Source organism: Emydura macquarii, unplaced genomic scaffold, assembly GCF_026122565.2.
Source record: "Emydura macquarii macquarii isolate MOO-44397 ecotype Brisbane River unplaced genomic scaffold, CSIRO-AGI_Emac_v2 contig_2924, whole genome shotgun sequence".
Lineage (NCBI taxonomy): Eukaryota > Metazoa > Chordata > Testudines > Chelidae > Emydura > Emydura macquarii.
The window spans coordinates 353,403-378,443 of record NW_027133061.1 but is presented as its reverse complement, the minus strand read 5'-3'; the positions used below and the strand labels follow the sequence as shown (position 1 = coordinate 378,443).

Sequence of the window (25,041 nt, the reverse complement as noted above, 5' to 3'; positions counted from 1 at the left end):
CCCCTCCCACACACATACCCCTGGGGGTTGCAGCCTGGCCTCCGGGCCCCAGTAAAGTGTACCCTCCCCCCCTCATGTGGGGGCCTGAATGCAAGTGCATTGGAACAAGGATGGCCCAGCAAGCGGGGGACTGGAGGGGGGCTAAGGTTCCCGGCTCGGCCAGGGATTCCTGACAGGAGACCTTGGGCCAGTCACGGAGGGCAGATGTTTCGCGGTTTGCCGGTGCCCCGCTGCGGAGCGGGTGGGCCAATAAGTGCTTTGGAGGGACCCGGATGGGAAGGGGCTGTCACGATGGGGGCCGTGCGCACAGATCGGTGCAATGTTTGGCGGGGCTTTTGGTTTTACCCTCAGCACGGAAATGGGCTGACCATGGTGTCCGGGTGGACTTGGCTACAACTTCTTCCATTTGCACTGGCGGGGTTGGTTTGGGTCCTTCTCCAACTCTGTTTAGGGCCTGAATAAACCAAGATGCGCCTCCTTCCCAGGAGCACAGCGCAACCTGGCGTGAATCCCAGGGCTTCTGACGACCTCTGCAGGTCTCACACAAAGGGGGTTTCCACATCTCCCTCTAGGGGCCAGACTGCAAAGAAGATGACAACCTACTGCTGCTGCCAGCTAACGAAGTTCCTCCTTTAGCTCAAGTAGCAGAGCGCTGTGCTTTGGCCTCAGTACAAACCCTGCAGCATGGCCTGCCAGGCAGGGCTGTGTCAGTTACCCGGCCTCCCAAGAACCTAAGGTGGCAGCGGCATCCGTGGCTGGGAGCCATTTCTCCGCTGTCACCTGCCGGGGAGCTGTCGGTCACAGCCGTGGGGCCACCTCTGTGACCCGCTTGACGGGGAGCAGCTCTGAGTTGCTGGCCGCTGCAGCAATCTTCGCCTGCTTGTAAACTGCACAGCTGCGGGGCTCAGGCCCCTGCCGGGCCATAGGGCCGTCAACCCCCATCTGTGCCACAACTCGATCCGCACTGGCAGCAGCCCCTTCAGCCCTGTGCATGGCCCTTGGCCTTCCTTCCTCGCCACCGACTCCTCTTCGTCTCTCTCCCTTCCCGCCAGGATGAAGCTGCACGTGGTCCTTCTGCTGGGGCTGCAGATGGGCCTGGCCACCTCTCTCAACCCCAACGACCCCAACGTCTGCAGCTACTGGGAAAGGTAACGGGGGGGAGACAGGGTGGGAAGTCCCGGGTGAAATGGGCATGAGGCTGTGGTCACGCTGCCTGCTGCTCTGTGACGCTGAGACCTGTGGGGTGGGGGGTTATCTCAGACCCTTATGATGAAGCCTTTCTCGCTTGCCTTCTGCGTTGCTTTCTCTGTTGTGTCACCTTGCTCACCCTTTTTCTTGTCATCTCCCCCTCCCCTTCTCTCACCCTTTTTCTTGTTATTATGGTCGCACATGGGACCCCCCTTGGTCACGGATCAGGACCCCCCTCCCCCGGTGTCAGGCGCTGTACAGACACAGAACACAAAGACCCAAGGAGCTTAGTATAAGACAAGAGCCGACAGCTGGAGGCAGACGGGGGTGCGCAAGGAATCAGTTAACATGATGACCCCTGATGCTTGTGCTCCCCTGGGCTTTGGTTACAGCTGTGAGAGTTTCTAGCCATCAGGCCCCGCTCAGAGCTAGGTCCGTGTCTGCAAGGAGCTCAGCACGCTCTGTAACAATAATGCAGGGTAATATCTGGAGCACGGCCGCGTGGGCTTAGCCGACATTTACGCTGTCCCCTCGAGGGGAGCTGTCGGTCCCAGACGTGTGGCTGTTAACCTGAGGCTGTCTCTGTATCTACTTGGAAAACAGCCCTTCGCCAGGGAGTGAGAAGCTGTCATGATCCCTACTTGCGTCTAGAGGTGCCGGTGGGTGTCGCCACCCCACCCCACCCCCCGGCATTAAAAAAGCATCAGTCAGGAACCGAAAAAAAAATCAAGAGAGTGGCATAAAAGTCATGAGATTTTTAAAAATAATACGCTGTGGGTCTTCTAATTCCTCTCCTGGTGTCTCAGCTGTTGGGGGTCATGATTTCAAGCTGTGCTCTGCAAAGACGAGGGCTAGAAATATCCTTTTTTTAAAAAAAAACCGAAGGCTGAGATTCCCCATAATCTCACGGCTCCGGGAGCTGGGGCTTTATGAAAAGCATCAGGAGTTGGCAACATTGCAGTACACACCTTGTTTTATCCCAGTCTGTGCCCAGGAATAGGGCAGGTACCTTGTGGCTCTGCTCCAAAGACACAGGGATGCTACCAGAGGGGTCGAAACCTGCACGGGAGGCGCAGCACCCCTGTCACTGAGCCAGGACCCCACCACCTTGAGGAGAGCTGAATCAGCCCTTTCCCTCAGCCGTCCTTGGGCTGCCACCAAAACGTCTTTGTCTTTTCCCCGGCAGCTTCACTACGGCAATGAAGGAATCCTACGCTCACCCCTATGCACAGGCCTCCAAAGAGTCGTGTGATGGGAGCTGGAGTTTCTTCAAGCCATGCACCCAGCACAAGTAAGGAGCGCCTTTCTGCCTGGAGCAGGTGGCCAAATGTCCTCTTATCCGCCACTCGCTGTCCCCGAGAGCTCTCTGGGAGTCCCACGGGCTCACCCTGACACGGCCTCCTGGAGCAGGGTCCCACAGGCTGACCCCGCTCCTAACAAGCAGCAACAAGTTCCACTGTTTGACCCTGCTACGAGCAGCAGCAGTGAGTTCCAGAGGTTAATGTTAGTCAGTTCCCATTTCAGTGAAATAACCTGGAGCCAGTCTGAAGCAGGGAGTCTCGCAGGTTAACCCCATATAATCTCATGGCAGTTTGCTCTGCTGGTTAGGAACATGTGGCAGTGAGTTCCAAAGGTTAACACCCATATTATAGGATAGCTTGGAGCTCCACAGAGTAGCCCCTATTCTACCCTGGTAGCTAGGTAACCCAAACTCTCTCCATATCAGTCAGTTCCATTGGCTAAATCTGATATCGCACTGTGGCAGTGTGTTCCGCTGGTTAACCCTGACATGACCTCACCACAGTAAGTTCTCTGGGTGAGCCCTAGTACTGTCCTGTGGTGGTGAGTTCCCCAGGTTCGGTTTATTCTCTATAAATGTTCTGCAGGGGAGGTTCACTCTGCTTTTTACTCTGTGTTGCGCAGGATTGTGTACAAGACCGCGTATCGGCAGGCGGTGAAAATGGACTACCGAAAGAGGTACCGCTGCTGCCAAGGCTACTACGAGAGCACAGGCGTTTGTGTCCGTAAGTCCATCCCTAACCATCACTACGGGGCCGCAGGTGGCAGCACCTGGTGCATCTGCATCCCTCAGGCTAGCGTGCGACGATGCTCCTGCAGAAATCGAAGGGGCTTAGCGGCGTTATTCTGCCAGGTGGCACGGGGTCAGACTGGGGCGCAGGATTCCTGGGTTCTGTTTCCAGCTCTGGGCCTGACTTGCTGTGTGACCCTGGTGATGTTTTCCCCCATCCCAGCTCCATGCCTCAGTTTCCCCCTGTCTAAAATGGGGATCCTGGTGTGCCCATGGGCATTTTCCTATATGCTTAGCTCAGTCCTCCTAGCCCCTTTGCTTCCCACTGTGTGCCCCGAAACACGTCCCAGCTCCTCTGGGGCACCTCTGTGACAGAGACGAGAGATCCAGCCGCCCCCAGCTCACCCAGCGACACGGCCTCTGCCAGGACCCATCCCGGAGGGGACGCGTGTTCTTCACAGCCCTTTGCTGCGTGTCCTGTCTTGCACTCCCTGATCCTCCCCCATCCTTTCCGCCCGCTCCGATTTCTTTCCATGCGCTGGGCTCTCCTGCAGACACATGGCTCAAGGCCACCTGGCTACCGCCGGACCTTTCTTGCCTTCTTGGCCACTTCCAGCAGGCTCCGTGCTGGAAAGCCAGCGTGCTCCGGGGCTGCCTGAGGCCAGGCTGCCTGTCTTCTGCCAACGCAGCCTTGACCCTCGCAGACGGCCCCCTCACCCCACCCCTTGGCCCCAGCCGACGCCAGACTAGACCATAAATTGCTGCTGTGTTTCATCACCTTGGTGGGGGTGTGATGGAACCTGCATGGGCCAAGCGGAGGCGGCAGGGAGTTTGACGCTAGGGTGGGCAGAGCTCTGCTTTTGGCGCTGACAGGCTAATTCCTGGGGTGCAGAGGCAGCAGTGGCAGGCTCTTATATGGACTGTTCACTAGAGGGGGCCCCACGCTGTCCTGCAGTGGGTTGCGCGATTCAACTCACTGGTGTGGTCCCCTGATCCAGGTCCGGAGGAGTGATCCCTGGTGCTGAGTGGCTATTGAACAGCTGCTGTGTTATGCCCCACCCCAGAGGTGGCTGCATTTCCGTGCTGGCTGAGTGATCTCTATGCAGCGTTGCTGAGCGCTGTGAAGCAGCTGCCATGTTCCACCCCAGAGGTGGCTGCATTTCCGTGCTGGGGGGATGCCAGTCTATAATGTTCGGGGGTGAAATGTGCCAAGGAAATGCCAGGTGAGACGTTAATAAAACGAGCTCTCGGCGCAGCCCAAATGAATCCTTCTGCTTGCCCCCTCCCCGCAGCCAGCTGTACCAAGGAGTGCGTTCACGGGCGGTGCGTGGCTCCCAACCAGTGCCAGTGCGAGCAGGGATGGAGGGGCGCAGACTGCTCCAGCGGTGAGTACCACAGGCCCGGCCCCTCCGCTATGTGCTGGGGGCTGCGCCCCGGGGCCAAAGGGAGTGGCTCTGCCTGCAGGAGCCAGGCCGGTGATTTGAGGGTGGGGGAGTCATCACGTGCAGACACCAGGCCATGGGCACGGACGGGCGAGCCGGCACTGGGGTGCCCACTAGCCCACCGGGGGCTCTGGGGGTGGGTCCTGGGTGTGCAGGACGAGGAGGGGACGGCTCTGGAGTGAGGGGGAGGGGCAGGGGGTTGGGGTGAGGGGGGCCGAGGACTGGGGGACGGGGGGTTATGGAGTAAGGGCGGGAGGGAGTGGGGAGGCCTAGGATTTAGGGAGCACACGTGAGGGGGGAAAGCCAGCGGTCAGCATGCGAGGCATCGTGGGTACTCGCGCCAAGGTGCCATCCTGCCTGGCCAGCCCCAGGCCGCCCCCCAGGCCTCCCCCCATCCCTGCCTTCCCTCTCACCGCAGCCAAATTAAACCCAGACTCCGACTCCCGCGATGCCATGTCCTTCCCCTAGGCCCAGGCGCCCAAGGCAGCAGGTTCCCACGCACCGGGGATGGCCCCCGGGAGCCGGGGGTTGCTGCCTGCATGGGGAACACGTGGGAGCGGATTGAGCCCACGGCCCAGAGGGGAGGGGGCTGCTCGGGAACCCTCCGCAAGGGGAATCCGACTGTGGGCAAAACCCCCACCGAGTCATTGCATCCCTCTGTCTGTCTGCCGTGTCCCTCTTTCTTTCTCTCTCTCTCTCCCTCTCTCTGCCCAAACAGCAGTCCCCAGACCCCTGCATCAGGGGAAGCAGGAGAGGGCGCAGGAGGGTTTAGAAAGCGCCTAGCTGGGGTTTTTTTTGGGTGGGGGGGTGTCCTCAACTTTTAAAAGCGGCTGGATTTGGGGAAAGGGCCCTGGGCCCCCTGGATCTCAGGCTGCTTTAAAGCGTCTCGTGTTGGGCGTCCAGGTACACGTGGCGGTGGGTAAGAACCTGAGAACAGTCTGCAAATATGTGAAGGGCTGGGTGGGGTGGGGATCAGTTGTTCCCCAGTTTCTCCGTGTTCACCGGCGGTAGGACAAGGAGTCAATGGGTGACTCTGCAGCAAGGGAGTTTTAGGTTAATTCGGAAAGACGCCCTGACTCTCAGGGTAGTCGGTCTCCACAGCAGGCGTCCGAGGGAGCGTGCGGAATCCCCCTCACTAGAGGGTTTTAAGAGCAGGTTGGACAAACCCCTGGCAAGGACGGCCTGGCTTTACTTGGTCCTGCCTCAGCCCAGGGGGCTGGACTAGGCGACCTCTCGAGGGCCCGTCCAGCCTGACGTCACCATGAGTTGCAATCACACTCATGCTGCTGGAAGCCAGGGGGCAGTCTGGTCTGTTTGCACAGCCCCTAGCGCGAGAGGTTCCTGGTCCGTGCCCGGGGCCCTGAGGCCCTACCACAATACAGCCAGCAGAAAATAAAAGCCCTGCTGTTCCCGCTGGGCCAGGCCCAGTGCATGGGAGTTGCCCGTATTTTGCAGGGCTCCATTCAAAGCAAGCATGGGGGTCTCACCTCTCCCCTTGGCGCGGCTGTCCTGAGCCGTCTCCCGCACGAAGATTTCCCTGGACTCAGCCTAGACTGTCCCTGTTGAAATTCCCTCCGCTCGATCCGAGTTACTGCCCCTCGTCTCCTGCTGAATCATGCAGCCACTTAAAACAATCCAGCAAACTTTTCCATGTGGCATCTTCCGGACAAACCAAGATGCAATAACGATTAAATCATCATTAACCAAGCAACGTGTTTAAGGAAGAGTTGCGGAGTCTAGTGGGTGAGAGTAGGCGGGCCTGGGAGTCAGGACGCCTGGGTTCCGTTCCCAGCTCTGGGAGGGAATGGAGGGTAGGAGTTAGAGTGGAGGAGACAGGGAATCAGGACGCCTGGGTTCCGTTCCCAGCTCTCAAGGGGGCAGAGTGCTTAGAGCAGGCGCCTGAGAGCCAGGACGCCTGCGTTCTGCTTCTGGCTCTGCTCTGTGAATCTTGAGACGGCATGTCCCAGCTCCGTGCCTCAGTTTCCCTACCTGTAAAATGGGGCTCAGCCTCTGACCCTCCTTCCCGGGGCTATTGCAGGGCTTCGTTCACCGGTGTGTAGGACATGCTCAAGAGAAGGGCAAAGGGGTTGTCATTGCTACACCAGTCTCTTCCTTCTTCCAGCGTGTGCGGGCCAGGCCTGGGGTCCCGAATGCAAGAACCCCTGCCAGTGCAGCGAGGGGGGAACTTGCGACCCCCTCACTGGAGCTTGTGTCTGCTCGCCTGGGTACAAGGACCCCCTGTGCAAAGACCCCTGTGACCCAGGCACTTACGGGAAGGGCTGCCAGCTGCATTGCCGCTGTGAGAATGGGGCCACGTGCCATCTGGAAACCGGGGCATGTCTGTGCCGGCCGGGATTCACAGGCGCACAGTGAGTACGGAGAATGGGACACAGGGCCTTTCCCCCCTGGGGGGTGCTGGTTCCGATCCGGACCCTGGGCGGGGGACTGGCTGGCTTGGGGCGAGGGGGAATGGGGTCCGGTGCCTTTCCCCCCTGGGGGGTGCTGGTTCCGATCCGGCCTCAGGGTGGGATTTCTTTAGCCTCTGGGTCCGTCTCCCTCATCCCCGTCTCCACGTCCTTCCAGCTGCGAGCTCCCCTGTCGCAACGGCTCCGAGGGGCTGCGCTGCCCGGCTCACTGCCCCTGCCAGAACGGGGGCTTCTGCTACCCCGAGAACACCACCCAGTGCGTCTGCCCTCCGGGATGGATGGTACGTATGCGAGGCAGGGGGGCCCAGCCCGCCTCTGGAGAGAGAAGGGTCCAGTCGGGACAAGCTGGGGGCAGAGGGGTCCTGCCTCCTTTGGTGCTGACTCCTCCCCCGATCACTGCGCCACCCGTGCCCCATGGGACCCTGCCGGCCTTGACCGAGCCCCGTGCATCGGCGTGGGGCAATGCTGCCTCCGCAACCCTCCTGCCATCAGGCAGTCTCCGGAGGATCCTCCCTCGGCAGCGCGCTGGAGCCCTGCTCTCCCTCCAGCCCCCTCGGGGCTGGGTGACACCCCAGCAGCAACCAGGGCTACGGATGGGCTCCCACCCCTCACTGTGGGAGTTCCCGCTCGCAGGCTGCTGTGGCTGCATTCAGGCTGGGGGGGGAGGGATTGGCGCGGGCCTGGAAGGCACTGAGCAGGGACCGTCCCATCAGATCGGGGGGGGTGCATGCCCCCGATCAGTCTCCCTGGTGTCGGAGCCCCCTTTCCTGCCCCCCGGCTTTCCCGGAGGGGGCATTTCCCTGACATTGCTGTTCCGTTGTCTGCAGGGCACCGTCTGCTCCATCGCATGCCCGCAGGGGTGGCACGGCTTGGAATGCAAGGGGCAGTGCCACTGTCACAACGACGGGCTGTGTGACCCAGCCACCGGGCGTTGCCAGTGCGCTCCGGGCTACACCGGGGAGTGGTGAGTAGGGTCCGGCCGAGCGACGCCCTGCCACGGCGGGGTGGGGGCGGGATGCAGGCTGGCGGCGGGAGATCTCCGAGCCAGACGCACGTCCGCGCCAGGGAAAGAAGTGCGTCGCGAACGGCAGGGCTTGCACGGAGATTCCTCGGTCCATAAGGCCTGGCTAGAAACCTGTCACGTGGCCTTCTGCTGATTTCCTTGCTTGCCTCACGTCGCCTCTCTGTGACACACACACACGTTCTCGGAGTTTGTCTACACAGGGGAGTTAATGTGGATTAAATTAAGGTGGGAATTTAGAGCGCTATTGCTATTCTGGATTAGCTCCCTTTGTGGACACTTTTATTCTGGATTAAGAGCACAGCTACCTGGAAAACTGATCCTTTTCATCCCGTTAAAAGCATTTCAAGATTTTTTTTAAAAAGCCTCTGAAATTGGGACAAAAAGCCAGTGTTGTGAAACTTTTCACGAAGCGAAATTCAACACAAAAATGTTGACCTTTTTTTTTTGTATCAAAAACTGAATATAGAAGAAAGTATCTTTTGAAATGAACGGTCATTTCCAAGTAAAAAATTGAAACTTTCCATTGCGGAAATGTCAAACCGGGACGTTTCAATCTTTTCCAAATAATTTATTCTGATTTTTTTGGGGGGGGACGGAAAGCTGGTTGTGTGAAAATGTTTCGACCCGCTCTAAATGAGGCCATGTGTAGCCTAAGGGTGCACAGCCGCCGAGCGACCGGGCTGTAACACTGCAGTGTAGACACTTCCCACGGCAATGGAAGGGCTGTCATGGTAGTTAATCCACCTCCCCACGCAGCCGGACCTATGACGACGGATGAATTCTTTCATTGATCCAGCTGTGTCTACACCAGAGATTAGGTCATTTTAACTACGGCTCTCAGGGGTGTGAATTTTGCACACCCCTGAGTCCTGTAGCTATGTCGAACTAAGTGTAGACCAGGCATAAGAGTGATTTTTCCATTGGAGCTTAATCCATTTCCAAAGTGGATCAAGCTAACACAGTAAAAGGCACTGTTATTACGGAACAGTGTGTTCACACGGCGAGCTAGTCCAGAATAACTCTTGTCAATTTCCCTGTGTAGACAAGCCCTTGCACACACTCCTGCCTTCCTTCTCAGGGCTGACCCTCGCTTCACGTTTTTACTGGTATAATTTACCAAGGGCTGTGCAGGGATTCCCCATTCCTGGCCAATGTTCAATCGAGATGGGCTGCTTTTCTAAATGATGTGCTCTAGTTCAAACAGGAGCTCATTCCGGGTAGTTTTCTGGCTTGTAGCATGCAGGATGTCGGACCAGTCCCTTTTGCACAGTCTATGAAGCCAGTTAGCAATGTGGGGTTCGGGTTTTTTGTGCGCCAAAATAGTGCTTCCGCTATGGACTGGGTTATACCAGTGTGCAGCTGCCTTCCACCAGTATCGCTTATTTTCATTCCCAAACCAGAATAAGCGTTGCCAGTATAAACACCTTGGTGCTGATATAACTGCACCCATACTGGGAGGGCTGTACCAAAGGAACTATCCTGGTCTAGTTAAAGCGGCAAAGTTTTTGAGTGTAGACAAGGCCTCATTCTCATACGTGCTCGAATTACAGGACAACTGGTGGGAGGGAACAGGCCCCTTACTACTCGCAGAGGTGACTTCACTTCTGGTTTATGGCCCCCGACTTCGCACTGCTCTTTAAATTCGAGCACACCGCTTGAGAGTCAGGCCTTACGTTTTCCCCGTAACGTTAACAAACGCTCCCCTTTGTCCGGTCCCGCACAGCCTCTCTCGGGGATGCCTGCGGCCTTTCAAACGCACGCCTGCGCCAACGCCGTGTCCCTCACACCCTTCCATACCAACCCAGCCATGCACCAACTCATAGACTCCCGCAGTCTTGTGTTAACACATGGGAGGGGGTTACGAGCCGGAGTGTGTGCAATGCTAGAAGCAATGTGGACAAACGGTTCGAGCACTGGATTGGAACTAAGGACACCTGCCCCCTCCTCCTCAGTACACCAAGGCCCCTTCTGTGGCTCTGCCGATGTAAAGGGGCCTTAAAATGCATGTCACTGAAATGTCCCCCTCTTTAAGGCTGTTTTGTGCTGCCGGAGTGGTGTAAAGGGCCTTCTGAGAATGAGGCTTTTGGCTCCTATCCCTAGCTCTGCCATGTGACTTTGGCACATCCCCACCCCCTCTGTGCCTCAGTTTCCCCTCCTCCACCCCTTGTCCCGTCTATTTCGATCGGAAGCTCTTTGGGGCAGGGACTGTCTCTTGCTATGTGTCCAGACAGTGCTTGTGGCTGCAGTAATGCTACCATTGCTACCGTAATGCATGCAGGTAATAATCCAATCAACGCGTTGAACGCCTGGTTGTGCCGATTTCTGGCTGGCCCTGCCAATGAAACCCTGGAATCAGGGATGATCTCACCAGCTGTGCTGTGGGGAAGTAAATAGCAGCTGGGCCAGGGCTAGGAGGGAAATTGGTCGGAGTTTTCCAAATGGAAAAGGACGCAGGCCGCGGGAGAAGGAAATGAGAGCTTTCCCCAGCTTCTGGGAGGGTGCCACAAACAATGGAGAGGAAAAAATAAGCCCAGACTCCAACACGAGGAAGAAGCACTAAACGGATCCCCAGTGAAGTGTTTTGTTGTTGTTGTGAAGTGAAAGACGTCGTGCGGTCTAGTGGCTAGATGAGGGGACTGGAGAGTTCTGTTCCTGGTCCCAGGTAGGGAGTGGGGTCTATTAGTTAGAGCTGCGGGAACTGAAGTAAGGACTTTATGGTTCGAGTCTCACTTTGGAAGGGGAGGGTGGTCTAGTGGTTAGATTAGGGGATTGGGGTTCAGGACTCCTGGGCTCAATTCCCTGCTCAGCAAAGGAGTGGGGTCTAGTGGTCAGCTGCCAGAGGCCGCACGGCAGGCTTGCAGGGAGGGTTTCATTCAGAGTCTTAGGCCTGGGGATTTTTGCCCCTGTACAAGCCCCTCGCGTAGACACGCTGCCCACGTGCGAACCAGGGTTTACACTGGTGCAGCTCGCTTGCACGAGGCACGTGCACGGATGCAGCGGCCTTGGTGCATGCACCCGGCGGCAGGTGTGGCCCCTGTGGGTTAAACCCAGGCTCTGAGCCATGAGACACAACAGTCCCTGACCACCCCGTGACCTCTGCAGCTGAGCTTCCCACCTGCAGCCAGTTTCCCCCCTCCACGCTTTTGTGTCTGCTGCAGCTCCCCCGCCTCTGCCTGCTCTGCTCAAGGCCCCTGGAGCTTTGCCGGCTCCTTCCCAAGCTCCATTCGCTTCCCGGCTCTCCGGGCCTCTCTGCGCCAGGACGCCTGAAAGGCTGTACAGGGGTGGCTTCCCCTGGTGCCCCCCAACAAGGCTGATAGGGGAATAGCACCTTTGTGCAGAGGTCCCCATGCTGCGAGCGCCCTGCTGAGCAACGGGCCGGGGGGAAGTCCTCAGCATTTCCCAGGGTGTTGCATGTAATGAGCATGGCGGCCTCAGCTCACAGGGGACAGCTGGACCGAGCTGTGGCTGTCGCAGGTGAGAGATACCAGGCTGCCCAGGTTCCGCGACCCCTGTCTATGCCCCACGGGGGCATGTCACTCCCCCCCCTCCCCCCGCTTGTCTTTCCTCCCCTCTAACCCGCTGCCTGTGCCCGGTCCCGCTCCGAACAGGTGCCGGGAGCAGTGCCCCATCGGCGCGTACGGCCAGGACTGCGCCCAGGCGTGCGACTGCACCAACGGGGGCCGCTGCTTCCACATCGACGGGGCCTGTCTCTGCGAGGCCGGCTTCTTCGGCAGCCACTGCGAGGAGCGCAAGTGCCTGGACGGCCTCTACGGCCTGGCCTGCCACCTGCCGTGCCTCTGCAGCCCCCAGCACAGCCAAAGGTAGGGGCGGGAGGGGCTCGGCCGCCAGCCCATGGGAGGGGAATACACCAGCACGCTAGGGGTTAATAGCGTACAGGTGAGGGGGAGGAGGGGGGAAATACCTGCCTTATTTCCAGCCCTTTGGGTCTGCTACCCTCTGCCGGGCATAAGGGGAATAACCTGGCACCGCCCTTCCTATCCCGCCGGGGAGTGGCACAGGATGCCCGTTAGCAGGAGCGGCTGGACGGGGAGTCACCCGGGGTACCAAGGCTCCGGGAGCGAAGGCCCAGATCCAGAAGCCGCACGCGCTACCCGGGAGCCACTGAGCGGGCAGGCACCCGGGGCGTCCGGCTCGGGACCCCCGCGGCCCCACGGGGCAGCGGCCGCCCTGCTGCTGCTCTCAGATCACGGGGGGCCCGAAGCCGCCCCAGCCGCTCGGCGCGGGGGGGCTGCTCTGATTGGCGTGTGTCTCTCGGCCGGTGCCCAGCTGCCATCCCATGACCGGAGAATGCACCTGCACGCCGGGCTGGGCGGGACTTCACTGCAACGAGACCTGCCCCCACGGCTACCACGGGGCCAACTGCCAGGAGCCCTGCCTCTGCCTGAACGGGGGGACGTGTGACGGCGCCACGGGGCTCTGCCACTGCGCCCCGGGCTACACGGTGAGTTGGGGGCCCAGTCGGCGGAGATCCTGTGCGGTGAGGTCCAGGGAATTCTAGGGGTGGGGAGGGGGAGGATTGTCTAGTGGTTAGAGCATGGGACTGGTGTCAGGGCTCCTGGGTTCTATTCCCGGCTCTGGGAGGGGAGGCGGGTCCAGTGGTTAGAGCAGGGATAACTTTGTGAGGCTTAGACGGGTTGGCTTTGCAGTAACGCCGAGTATTACAGCTCCACGCCTCTGGGTCAGACCCACTCCAGCTTAGCAGACCGCGAGTAACTGCCCCCCCCCCCCCGCCTCTACCGCCCGCCCTTGTGTGTTTGCAGGACGAGCATTGCTCCAGCCACTGTCCCGCCGACACCTACGGCCTTAACTGCTCCATGCGGTGCGCTTGCAAGAATGCCTTTGCCTGCTCCCCCACCGATGGCACCTGCGTCTGCAAGGAAGGTAGGTGCAGGCGGGCGCCCTTGGGATTGCTCACTGCAGGGGCGGCAATGCCCCCAGCTCTTCCCCCCCCCGGGGGCTCTAGCTAAGCCCCCAGGCAGGGCTAGGATGGGGGAGTCGGACAGTTCCCCGCAAGGGCTGTGGGAACCTTTCAGGTTCAGTCTGGAAAGGCCTTGGGAATAACCCTCTTTGCCCCAGCTCCCTGGGTCCCCAGGCTCTTCAGGGGTGGGCTGGAACCAACTCAGGTCCGTCCCCCCCCGGCTCGGCTCTCGCCGTGAGCCCTCCGCCAGGCTCAGGGTCTCTCGCGTCGGGCAGGACATCCCATGCCAGTCTCTGCCGGCGGGCGCGGGTCCACGGACCACAGAGACGCCCCGATCCCTCCGCCTGACGTCCCGTCGATCCGCTCGCCGACCTCTCTTCCCCTCGGTCGGCAGGTTGGCACGGAGGGGATTGTTCCAGCCCCTGCCTCATGGGCACCTGGGGCTCCGGGTGCAACGAGACCTGCCGGTGTGCCAACGGGGCGGCCTGCAGCCCCGTCAGCGGGGCGTGCTCCTGTGCCGCTGGCTGGCGCGGCCCCCGGTGCGAGGAGCCGTGCGCGGTAAGTTCCCAACCCCCCTCGGACCAGCCGCTTCCCGCTGCCGGGAGTCTGTGCTCTATAAGGCCGGGGAAGCATCCCACTCCGCTCAGCTGTCGTTTACGGGCCCGATCCTTTCACCGAAACCCATTTCCAGGGTCGGTGCATCGAGTCCTTGGCCGCCCCCTGCCACGCACGCCCTGCAGAGCGATGTCCAGCCAGCTGTTGGCCAGGTGGGCCCAGATGTGGGCCAGGTGCCTCTGGAGGCCCCGTTGCCCCCTGGGCGCCCACGTGCTAGCCGGGATCTCGGCTGTCGGTGATTGTCCCACTGGCTTGTGTCCTGGGCTAACGAGTTGATTGGGAAAGTCACGTGCTGGCCCAGCCTGGGACCCGGGTCGGGACATTTAATGGCAAGCGGGCGGGGGGAGGGTGGGAAGGATTGGGGGGGTCTGTATGGGAGGGGGGGTTACGGATTACACCATGTGAATTTGTGGAGCAGGGGAGGGGTGGGTTAGGTGCACCGGAGGGGCGGAGAGGGAAGAGGTCAGACTGCCTGCACTGGCGGGCTGGAGCTGGGGTGAGATGAGGGAGGACAGGACCGGGGGGGGGGGTGTCCCTAGATTAAAATCAGACCCTCCTCCCCCAATCCCGTCCCCCGGCCACTGACTCCGGCTGCACCCCCCTCTCGCTAACAGCACGGCACCCACGGCCCCGGCTGCAGCCGTCAATGCGACTGCAGCCACGCGGACGGCTGCGCCCCCGGCACGGGACAGTGCCACTGCCTGCCGGGATGGACAGGTGGGTGAGGGGCCGGGGGGGAGGCAGGAGGCAGGGACGCGGGGAGGTGACGGGAGGGCTCGGTCTCTGGCCGTGACGGCGGGCCCCTCCTGAGTTCCAGCCGTAGAGTCCCTTGGCATCCCTGCCAGTCCAAGGCACAGCTCCCATGGGCCTGGCGGGGTCAGGGAAGGAAGGAGGCGGTCCTCTTACAGGCTCCACCCACAACATAAGCCCCACCCCCAGGGTTTGCCGAAACGAGGCCCCACTCGCAGAGAATTGTGCAGCGGTCCGGGATGGAACAGCCCGAGGCCTCCGGGCTCCCTAGGCATGGGCTGGACTCAGCGGGGCCTCTCCTGGGCCGAGGGCAAAATCAAAGGATGGCGCTTGGCCAAACACCACCCACGCGTGGCACCCGGTTGAGCTGAACTGGTGCCAACCGGTGGCCCACCCGCTCCATTCTGAGCGAGGCACGAAATAGCAACTGGCCTTCATCTGGAAAAGGTCCTTCCCGGGCCTCTGCGATAGCCCCTCCCTGAGGTGATGGAGGCGACTCAGTTTCCCCAGCTGTAAAGTGTAGATTGGGACGCTGACAGCCTGGGATGTGAGAAGCTTTATTCCTCCACGGGGGAGATGACTGAGCCGGCACCGTGACCCATTTGCCTTGGGGGGGCCCCCCTAGCTGTGAGGGGAAGAGGGGTCTCCTCCTAAGAGAACACCCTGTTTACTTCCTTGGCTCCCCAGGGCCCCGCTGTGACCTGGTCTGTGACGACGGCTTCTGGGGGCAGAACTGCAGCCGGCCCTGCGACTGCAAGAACGGAGCCACCTGCTCCCCAGAGGATGGGCGCTGCAGCTGCGCGGCCGGGTACCGCGGCTCCACCTGCCAGCACGGTACGTGCCATGGCAACCGAGGATGATGCTCGGAGCCAGCGAGCTGGGGGGAGGAGAGGGGGTGCTGGTCCCGGATTTCCCAGCCCTGGGGAAGCTGGCAGGGGGGCTGGGAATGAGGGTACAAGACTTGTCCTGGCGGGGCGAGCTCCCGGCTCCTCCCACCGTGGCAGATCGCCCCGTCCGGGACGCCAGCCAGCCTCCAGCCTCCTGTCCTGCCGGAGCAGAGCAAAGTCCGGTGCAAAGAGCCCACGTGTGACTGGCTCGCAAGCTGGCCCTGGCATCCGCTCTCCTTTCCAGCCTCCCCCTGCCAAGGGCTGGTTTGGGTGCAGCGGGCGGGGTCGGAGGTCACTGTACGGACCGTCCCAGGCTCCCGGTGGAGCTGGCGAGAGGCACGTGGGTTCAGGGAGATGGATGAGGGTAGGGGGCAAACCCCCATCCCTGCTCCCCCGAGGGAATGAGAAATCCACACGGGGAACACACCAGCCTATGGTTTGTCTGTGACCCGGCGGTGTCTCTCTGGGCCCGTATGGGGCCTCTCCGCTGAGGCTGCCCACGAAAGGGGCCGGTCGGCGCCGATCGTGGCGGCGGCTTTGCCCCGTCCCCACCAGGATCCGGGCTGAGACCCAGCAAACTCGTTCCACACGAGCGGCTGTCAGATGGGACCGGGTTCCAGCGGCAGAAGTAGGACTCTTATCCTCTCTGTGGGCAGCCACCAGGGGGTGACGGGCTCTCACACACACACACACACACACACTCAGTAGCTCCTCAGGGAGGAGACCAGGCAGAGCAGCTTCCAAGGCTGGGTGCATGGTGGGACTGACGGACGTCTCCTCTCCTCCGCAGCCTGCCCGCCCGGCACGTGGGGAGAGGCCTGCGGCCACACCTGCCAGTGCCCGAACGGAGGCCGCTGCAACGCCGTGGACGGGACCTGCTCTTGTCCGGCTGGCTTGACGGGCAGACACTGCTCGGAAGGTACCGTCTGTGCCGGGCGAGGGCCTGGGCATCGCATGTGCCCCCTGCAGACCTCATCCGCTTGTTTTCTTCCCCGTAGGCTGTCCCCTGGGGAGCTATGGGGAGAATTGCGCCCGGTCCTGCCAGTGCCGGAACGGAGCTCAGTGCGACCCGGCTACCGGGCGGTGTCTGTGCCCCGCTGGATACACCGGCGCCTCCTGTGAAGCCAGTAAGTCGCAGAGTCAGCCTGGCAGAGGCAGGGGATACACCAGGCTGATTCTGAGACCCACCAGGGTGCCACCTGCAGCTCCCACTGGTGGCGAAGGGGAGCATTGAGCCCGCACAGGACTTTTGGGGGGTCTTGTGGGAAGCTGTTTTCCACGTTTTGGGGGGTGTTAAAACAGAAATTTCCCTGGGGAATGTCCGAGGTGGGTTAAAATGTTCGTGTTTTTCGTTGGAAAAACAGAAATCCAGAACAAAAACAAACCCGGGTTTGGGCAACCAACCCCCCCCTGAAACGTTGGCCAAAAACCCGTTTTCCCGTTTGTTGCCGACCATCGAAACTCAAAAAAAAAAAAAAAAGCAAAAATCACTTTTCAGCCAAAATGTTTTGCTTTGGGGGTTTTCAGGTTTTTGGTGAAAACCCAGGAACTTGGAAGAAAAATTTTGACTCGAACATTTTGTTTGTTTGTTCATCAAAACGTTTTGCTGGAACAAAAAATCATTTCCCAGCCAGTTCTAATATTGGGTTATATGGACCATTGGTCTCTTCCAACAGGCAGGAGGTGGGGTATGGAGCTATATGGACCACTGGTCTGCTCCGGCAGGGCAGGAGGCTGGCCGGCCCCCTGGCCGGTGTGCTCTGGCATGGCGGGAGGTGGAGGCCCACCAGCACAGGTCTTGCATCCTCCTTTACCAGCATCCTGCATCAATACAGCTGCCCCCAGGCTGGGGATCAGGCCTGAAGCACCAAGCCTCTACCTGGGACCGGCCTTTCCCTTCCTCTCACCCAGAACCGTCCCCAGTCAAAGCCCCTGCCTGCCTGCCCCCTTCGCCCCATGGATTCTAACCTTGGCCCTTGTCCGCCCCCGGCAGAGTGTCCCCCTGGTACCTTTGGAGCCAAGTGTCTCCAGGACTGCGAGTGCCTCTACAACGCCACCTGCCACCACGTGTCGGGGCGCTGCCAGTGCGAGCGGGGCAGGAGCGGGGCCCGGTGCGAGAAATGTGAGTGAGACCGGGCAGCGGGGCTGGGAGCCAGGACTCCTGGGTTCTATCCCCAGCTCCGGGAGGGCAGTGGGGGCTAGTGGGTTAGAGCGGGAGAGGGAAGGGGGGGCTGGGAGCCAGGACTCCTGGGTTCTTTCTCCAGCTAATGATTCCTACTCTCCTGCGGGCGCGCAGTGAATCCCGAGCACCCCTTCACCATGGTGCCAGCTGTGCCGGCAGGGTACAGCTCCCTGGGGGCAGTCATTGGCATCGTGGTCCTGCTGATCCTGCTCGTGGCGTTGCTGGTGCTCTTCATGTACTACCGGCACCGGCAGAAGGGCAAAGAGAACAGGCACCTGGCCGTGGCCTACACCACGGGGCGGACAGACAGCTCGGAGTACGCGGTGCCAGGTGAGGGGGCGGCCTTGGCGCGGAGCTCAGCGGCAGGAGGGGACCCTGAAGGCTGGATGCGACCCCCGCCGAAGGGACGGGAATGAGGCAGCGCTGCTCCTGGCCCCGATACGCCATCGTGGTGCTGCCCGGGGGCCGGGGGGGTCCGTGCACGAGTGCACAAGACCAGCAGTTCAGCACGGCAGCTTTGCACGCTCGCTGGGCACTGGTGGAAATGCCTGCACGAGGGAAAGGGCGAATCAAGGCCTCTTCCCAGCTCAGGGAGGGGGTGGGGTGTAGGGGTCAGGGTTGAGGCTGGTCCCCTGGGTTCTGTCCCCAGCTCCAGGAGGGGAGCGGGGTCTAATGGTTAGAGTGGACTCAGACAGCAGAGCGCCCTTTACTGAATCACCCAGCCCCCTAGCTCGGTGCTGGGCGTCGGGATCAGCCCAGACTCCGGCGTGGGGGATCCCCCCACTGCTCCCGCTAGCGCGGCACCTCCTGGGACACAGGGCAGCAAGTCTTGCAGAGTCACCCAGCCCGATCTCTGCGGCACCTGGGAGATCCTGGAACATCTCCCACCCGGGGACTGACCCCAGCCTCCCTAGGCTTAGCGTGGTGGAGCGGCCCCTGGGAGAGCTAGCCGGATATTTGACAGGACGCCCCGAGTCGTTGGATTCACTCTGTCGTCTGTCCGTCTCTCTGTCTGACCAGATGTCCCACCCAGCTACACCCACTATTACTCGAATCCCAGCTACCACACCCTGTCGCAGTGTACGCGCGCCTCCCCCGCCCCCAGCAGCCCGGACAGGGCGAGCTCCCTCAAGGTACGTGCCAGCTCCGGTCGGTCCGGTGTAGATCAGGCCTGTCGCCTGAACCTCAGGGGGGTCCAAGAAGCGAAGGGAGAAGAAGAGGCGATAAGGGCCGAGAACCCCTTTTTTCTCGGCACTGCATCTTTGGAACCCGTGGGCCAAATGACCCCAAATTTGCACCACCCACCCCGCCGCAGGACGCCGTGAGGCAGGGCAGTTTTCACGACGATCTGAATCTGCGTGTGGATTTTAGAGTACGGTGGAACATCAGCTTGTCTCAACCGTAACTCTCGTGCGGCCAGGGCCACTCCAGAAGGGGCTCTCCCTGGACGCAGACAGACCCGGTGGTTCCCTAAATCCTGGCCCGGCACAGAGGCTGCTGACTGCCTTGCCCTGCCTGTCTCTGGCAGGCAGGAGCCTGTTGGCGGGGGCAGTCGGACTTTGCTGATTTTGCCCCTTATTTCAGCCACAGGTGCCCTGCAACCAGCTGTTCGCCAGCGTCAAGAACGTGGAGAGGGAGCGGCACGGGGCCTGCGGGCCCGACTGCAACGCCACGCTGCCGGCCGACTGGAAGCACCACGGGGCACTGAATCCCCGGGCCCGGGGTAAGGTGGGGAAGAGACTGCTCGCCCGCTCAGAGCTGGGCGTGGAGCCGAGGCGGGGCTAAAAGTCAGGCCGGGCTGTGCTTTAGGAGACAGTGTGGGGAGAGGAAGTGGGGTCTAGCAGTTAGAACAGGCTGAGGCTGTGAGTTCTATTCCCGACACTGGAAGATGAGGGGGGGGTTAGTCGTTTCAGAAGGAGATGCGGGGGGGGTCCGGACTCCTGGGTTCTATTCCCATCTCTGGGAGGGGAGTGATGTCCAGTAGTTAGAGAAGGATCTTGGCGGGAGGGGAGGCCTCAGGACTCCTGGGTTCTATCCTGGGCTCAGGAAGGGGAGTGAGGCCTCTGGATTAGAGCAGGAGACGGGGAGCTGGGGCTCCGGTGTCCTGGCTTATGTGTGGCTTTATTCAGCTCCAGCTGGAGGTTTTGGTTGGATTCCTATAAGCCTCATCCCCAAAGAAAGGCAAATCTTCTCCCCCTTTCCCCCCCGGCACCAGTGGGGGAGAAAAGCGGGCAGGGCCCTGGGGGCAGGGGACACGGCCTGCGCTGTGTGGGGAGACCCTTCCCTGGACGGGAGCTGCCTTCCTCTTGTCCCTAGTCGGTGTCCCCACTTCTCACCGGCCTCGCCCCGTCACGGCGTGGGGACAGCGTGGGAGGACGCAGTCTCGCAGACCCCAGCCTCTTTAAGGGAGCCCCCCTGGGGGCTAAGAGAGGCAGCAGCGGCTGGGGAGCCAGAGGGAACCGCAGGGTCCGTCCGTGTCTAGCAGCTTCACGTGGTCTCCTTCCGTTCGCAGGTGGGGGCCACATGGACCGCAGCTACAGTTACAGCAACAGCCTGGGGAAGTACTACAACAACGGTGAGCCAGAGGAGAGGGCTTCGAGGGGCGCCGGGGGGGGGAGGGAAGAGGGGGCGCAGTCATCTCCCCCAGATGCTCTTGGCCTCGATTCTCTGGGCTGGGACCTGGGAGGGGCGGTGTAGGGAGGAACCGCACAGCCCTCGCCCCTCCTTGCTCCCCGAGGAGGTGGGGAAACTAAGCTGGGAGACCGTCGGGGAAAGCCCCACTTCCTGCCATGCCAACCCCAGGTCACAGTGCTGCCCTAGGGGGCTCAGTCGGGGACGCGCTTCCCCCCCAGCCCCCCAAGTCACAGCTGACCCTGCCGCCTGAGTATGCAGTTCTGGAGGAGGTTTTGGGTTTATGGGGCAGTAGGGCTTGGACTGGCCAAAAGGGGGTGCCGCTGTGGGGCCCATTCCATAGGGCTTGGGGTGCCCCTGGTATCCCATCACCCAGCCCCCTTCCTGTACTCACCCGCCCTCCCTTCGCCATCCTTCCGCCCGCCCTCCAGACTACATCCGGGAGGAGGCCCTGCGCACCAGCAACAGCTCTCTGAACAGCGAGAACCCCTACGCCACCATCAAGGACCTGCCCATGCTCATGGCCAAGCCCTCGGAGGGCAGCTACATGGAGATGAAGTCCCCCGTGAAGCGGGAGATGTCCTACGCTGAGATCGGGCTCTTCGAAGAGCCGGCCCCCGGCTCCGGGGCAGAAGGTAGCGTCCGGCACCGCAACGGGTTGCGGCTGCCCTGGAGCAGCGGGACCCCTCCAGTCCTGTTTGCTTTGCAGTCATGCCAGCGACCTAACGGCGGGGGGGAGGGCGTGCCACGCCGCTTGGGGGTGCTTGTCGACTTTCGCATTTCAGAGGCCACCCCCACCAGGATGGGGGGCCCCGTCGGTCCGGGCGCTACACAGATCCCGACCGAGTGAGAGGCAGTCCCTGCCCCTAAGAGCTCACAGTTTAACATAGGTGCAGCACGGAAGGAAGGATCATTGTCCCCATTTTACAGAGGGGGAAGCCGAGGCCCAGACAGGTAAAGTGACTGGCCCAGGGTCACTCAGAGGGTCTGTAGCAGAGTTGGGAATCAATCCCCGATCTCCCAAGACTTTGCCTGGTTCCTTCTTTAACCACAGGTCCCTCCGGGGCCACTTTCACAGGTGCCTTTGGTAATGTCCTTGTCTTTCCCTCTTCTCCTCCCTCCAGAGAGTTGCCCCCTGGGGGCAGAAGGCGTGTCTCCAGCAGCCCCCGGCGTCCTCCCCAACCACTATGACTCCCCCAAGAACAGCCACATCCCCAGCCACTACGACATGCCACCGGTCCGGCACTACCCCCCCTCCCCGCCGCTCCGGAGGAAGGACCGGTGAGGAGCCACGGGGCGCCGTCTCTCTCTGTCCGTCCGGCCTCCCCCTCCTGCCTCCGTCAGCCCTGCCCAAGGAAAGGTGGAGGACTTGGCTCCGAATCCCAGCGGGAGGAGAGCTGCACTCTGGCGGCAGCCGTGGGGCCAGGGGGGAACATGGCTGGCCATTTACAGAGCCCCCGGGATTCAGCCAGAGCCACTTTCTCTTCACTAGTCGAGCTCTGTACAATGCACCAGCCACTGCTGCCACCGTGGACTAGGGAGGGGGGAATCGGACCCCTTGGCCCTGCTGCAGTTTACACCAGCCACCTGGGGCTGAATACGGCTCATCCGGATCCTGAGCCTCCCACGTTCTGCAGGGCTCTGGGTCTTGGTGGGGTGGTGTTGAAATGCGGACATATTGCAGAACCCTGTTGCTCCTGCCACGGCTGCAGCACCCCGCCCTATTCACCCACCGCCCGTCGGCGTTCGTCTTCGGGGTGGGGTCCCCACTCGAGCCGTCCGCAGGCGCATTCTTCGGCCGTACGGGGAGGACTGATCCAGAGGAGAAGCCTGGCTCCTTGTCGCTGGGGCGCAGGACGGCACGTGTTCCTTTAAGCCCCCCCCCCCAAAGAGACTGATAACCCAGCGGGGCAGCTGCAGACGCTGGAACGCAGCGTAGGGGAAAGGGCTCCCTTCTGACACATGGTGAGACCAGCCCTGCTGCTTCCCAGCTCCCAGACGAGGCACGGCTGCCAAGTGAGATGTCACCGAATTCTGCTCCCAGTCTGGGTGTCTGACATCCCAAAGTTCAGCCCATGCAGGGGGACCAGAGCCGGGGGGTTTTTGGTTCGGCCCTGATCTGCGTCTGGGCTCAGCTTCCAAACCCCTGCCTGATTTCATCCCCCTCCCCAGCCCCATGGGCGATGGGCCCGTAGAGGATATTTGCACTGTTAGGGGAAGCTGGTCGCGCTGAATCCAAGCTTTTCCCCCGTTCAGTCCCCCGCCCGTGGTCCCCCTCTGGGAAGCCGCTGACAAGGTTCAGAGCATCCTTACCCCGTTCCAGCATGTCGCCCACACTGCGCAATATACTGGCCTGACGAGCGTGAGCGTGTCTCCCCCTAGTGGCTGGCCCTAGCAGCTGTAACAGCCCACTACTCACGTGAAGCAAGGGGAGCTCCTCCATGGCTTACATGGGAGGGGGCCGCTGCTGAGTCCCTGGGTTCGATCTCCAGCCCGGGCTGCTGTCTCTCTGCACGCCGCCGTCTTGGTTTATTACGTCCGCAGGAGGGCAGATAGACCGGCAGGCTGAACTTGTCCGGCATAGGTCTAAGGGACATGGCTTGGTTTCCTTCCCTTCCTGCTCTGGGAGAGAGCTGGCATCCGTAGTCCAGTTCATGCAGCTCCCAATGTGCATGTAAATAAAGATGATTTTGTTGTTTTTAAAGGCGCAGCTGTTTGGTTTTAGGCCCAGCCTGCACCCAGATGCTGGCACCAGCGCAGTGGTGAGGTTAAATGGGACCTGGGGGTGAGAAAAAACCCTGGACTCTCAAATGTCACGCTGGAGAGGAGGGGGTGCTCTTGCATGGCCTGAGGGAAGGGGGATTATTTTGATTCCAATAACAACTAGAGGCCCCAACCAAACTTGGGGGTCTCTTGTGCTAGGTGCTGTATATACAGAGTAAGAGACAATCCGTGCCCTGAAGAGCTGACACTCCAGGTAGACAAAGAAAAGAGTGTTATCCGCATTGCGCAAATGGGGAAACCGAGGCACCGAATGGTGAAGTGGCTTGCCACAGATCACACATGGGGTTAGTAGCAGTGCCAGGAATAGAGCCCAGATCACCTGAGTCCCCATACAGGGCCTTAACCACAAGCCCATTCTGGATACGTGGGGAAACAGCACTGAGGGGCAGGGGGGTAGGATACACATTTTTCACTCTGGTGACTTCACTGCCTCCAAGCCCTGCATTAAGAATAATACTGATCTTTAAAGTGGTAAAAGGGAGATAGTCTTGCCTAGTGGGTAGAACAGAGAACCAGGACTCTCAGGGTCTGCTCCCTGCCCTGTCACTGACTTGATCAGGGCTCTGTGCCTCAGTTTCCCTATCTGTAAAAATGGTGCTAAGGGTAATACTGATTGAGAGCTTTGAAGGGAATTGTCCAAGACAACACCACCCACCCGCCCCCACACACAATTGCAATCCACACTGTAAGCCTCTCTGGATTTCTTACTAGTTGAGGGACAGTGAAACCTTACTACAAAACGGGGTGAAATTTACCTTTTCCTCTGTCCGTAGACGGGCAGAACACCTTTACCGTGTAGCCCCCCCCCCCCCCCCCCCCCGATTGTTACAAACACTGATGCTTTCCACATACAGAACAGAGCATTACACAATGAAGCAGCACATTTCCCACAAACAGGAAATCACTGGAGACAACAGAGCAAGGCCGTGGATTTGAAAATAAGGGCGTGAATTAGAACAAAGCTGTCTTTGCTGCTTCGCTTCACATTTAAACATTCTTAAATTATTGTTCCCCTGCCCTCCTTTAAAACACACACACACACAAAACCCAAAACTTGTGTAGCATTGCTGTGAACGTCTGCCATGTTGCACCACCCCAAGGTAGCAGCATTTCACAGCTGGCTGGGGCATCTTTGTGCGGCGCTTCGGTCCAGAGGTGGCTGCATTTCAGTGGCGGGGGGGAGCAATCGCTCTATACGCACGCTGGGGGCCAAGGTGCTGTATGTATGTAGCAGTATGAGACGCTCTGACGTGTTCAGTCCTGGGAATGCAGCGACTGTCTCGTCAGACAGCACCCCACGTGCAGACGCGGAGAACTTTTCGCCCATTTCAGCAGCGTGACGGCCAGGCCCCCCCGTGTTAGATCTACTCGAAAGGGGCCAGAGCCGCTACCGCAGCGAGCGGCAGCGAGGGGCCGGCATGGCTCGGCAGAGTGGAACGAGAGGCCCCCTCTGCATCAGTGGCCAAGCCAGCTCAGGCTGCGAGGGAACAGCACGCCAGGCCGCAGCTGGTCAGCCGGCTGTGCGCCGTGGGGGTGTCAGCACGGCTCTCGGGGACACACGGCTCCAGCGGACGGAGGGCCCAGGGTGGCACCGAGCCTGACGCCCCGCAGGACAGCAGGGCGCTGGGTGGGCATGGCAGGGAAGCACCGGGGGGGAGCGCAAATCCTCAAAGGGATTCAGGCATCGCAACCCATGGGAGTTAGGCACCTGTGTCCGAGGCTGGGGGGTATGACGTAGCCTGGCCTGCACCCAGTGCGCACAGGAACGGGGGGTGCATGGGGCCGGCCCCTATTCCCGCCCCGCCCCCCCCCCCCCAATGCACTAGATTTACACAGTGCTGGGCCCCCCCCTTCCCGCACCCCCATTGCCACCCTGCCTCCCTGCCCCCCCCCCCATGGTGCCGTAGCGGGGGGCCCGGTTATACCGTGGGGGGGGGGGGATCACCCCACACACAGCGCCCCGGCTCGGTGACCCCAACCGGTTGGGGGGGGGGGAATGGGTGTGTGTGTGTGTGTGTGTGTGTTCCCTGGAGATGCTGACCCCCCCCCCCCCCCCCAGGTTTTAAGGGGGACAGGATCCCCCCCCCGTTTCCATGGAAATACCCCCGCCCCTGTCGCAGGGACCCGCGGGTAAGGCGGTGCAG

The 25,041-nt window shown here is 60.8% G+C and overlaps 1 protein-coding gene across 1 annotated transcript in view; it reads left to right on the top strand.

Moving 5' to 3' along the window:
- PEAR1 (platelet endothelial aggregation receptor 1) overlaps positions 1-22,969 on the top strand; it is a 50,510-nt gene extending 27,541 nt beyond the window's left edge. Inside the window, exons 2-22 of the mRNA XM_067569529.1 lie at positions 1,053-1,148; positions 2,375-2,479; positions 3,112-3,212; positions 4,510-4,602; positions 6,782-7,028; positions 7,243-7,366; positions 7,913-8,049; positions 11,718-11,930; positions 12,397-12,571; positions 12,891-13,011; positions 13,443-13,606; positions 14,278-14,380; positions 15,101-15,247; positions 16,091-16,219; positions 16,299-16,427; positions 17,597-17,812; positions 18,503-18,615; positions 19,067-19,205; positions 19,995-20,057; positions 20,545-20,748; positions 21,238-22,969. Of these exons, the coding sequence (XP_067425630.1) occupies positions 1,054-1,148; positions 2,375-2,479; positions 3,112-3,212; positions 4,510-4,602; positions 6,782-7,028; positions 7,243-7,366; positions 7,913-8,049; positions 11,718-11,930; positions 12,397-12,571; positions 12,891-13,011; positions 13,443-13,606; positions 14,278-14,380; positions 15,101-15,247; positions 16,091-16,219; positions 16,299-16,427; positions 17,597-17,812; positions 18,503-18,615; positions 19,067-19,205; positions 19,995-20,057; positions 20,545-20,748; positions 21,238-21,398 (2,979 nt within the window). The 5' untranslated portion in view covers position 1,053 and the 3' untranslated portion in view covers positions 21,399-22,969. The remainder of the gene's footprint in view (positions 1-1,052; positions 1,149-2,374; positions 2,480-3,111; positions 3,213-4,509; positions 4,603-6,781; positions 7,029-7,242; positions 7,367-7,912; positions 8,050-11,717; positions 11,931-12,396; positions 12,572-12,890; positions 13,012-13,442; positions 13,607-14,277; positions 14,381-15,100; positions 15,248-16,090; positions 16,220-16,298; positions 16,428-17,596; positions 17,813-18,502; positions 18,616-19,066; positions 19,206-19,994; positions 20,058-20,544; positions 20,749-21,237) is intronic.
- The last annotated feature ends 2,072 nt before the right edge of the window (positions 22,970-25,041 follow it).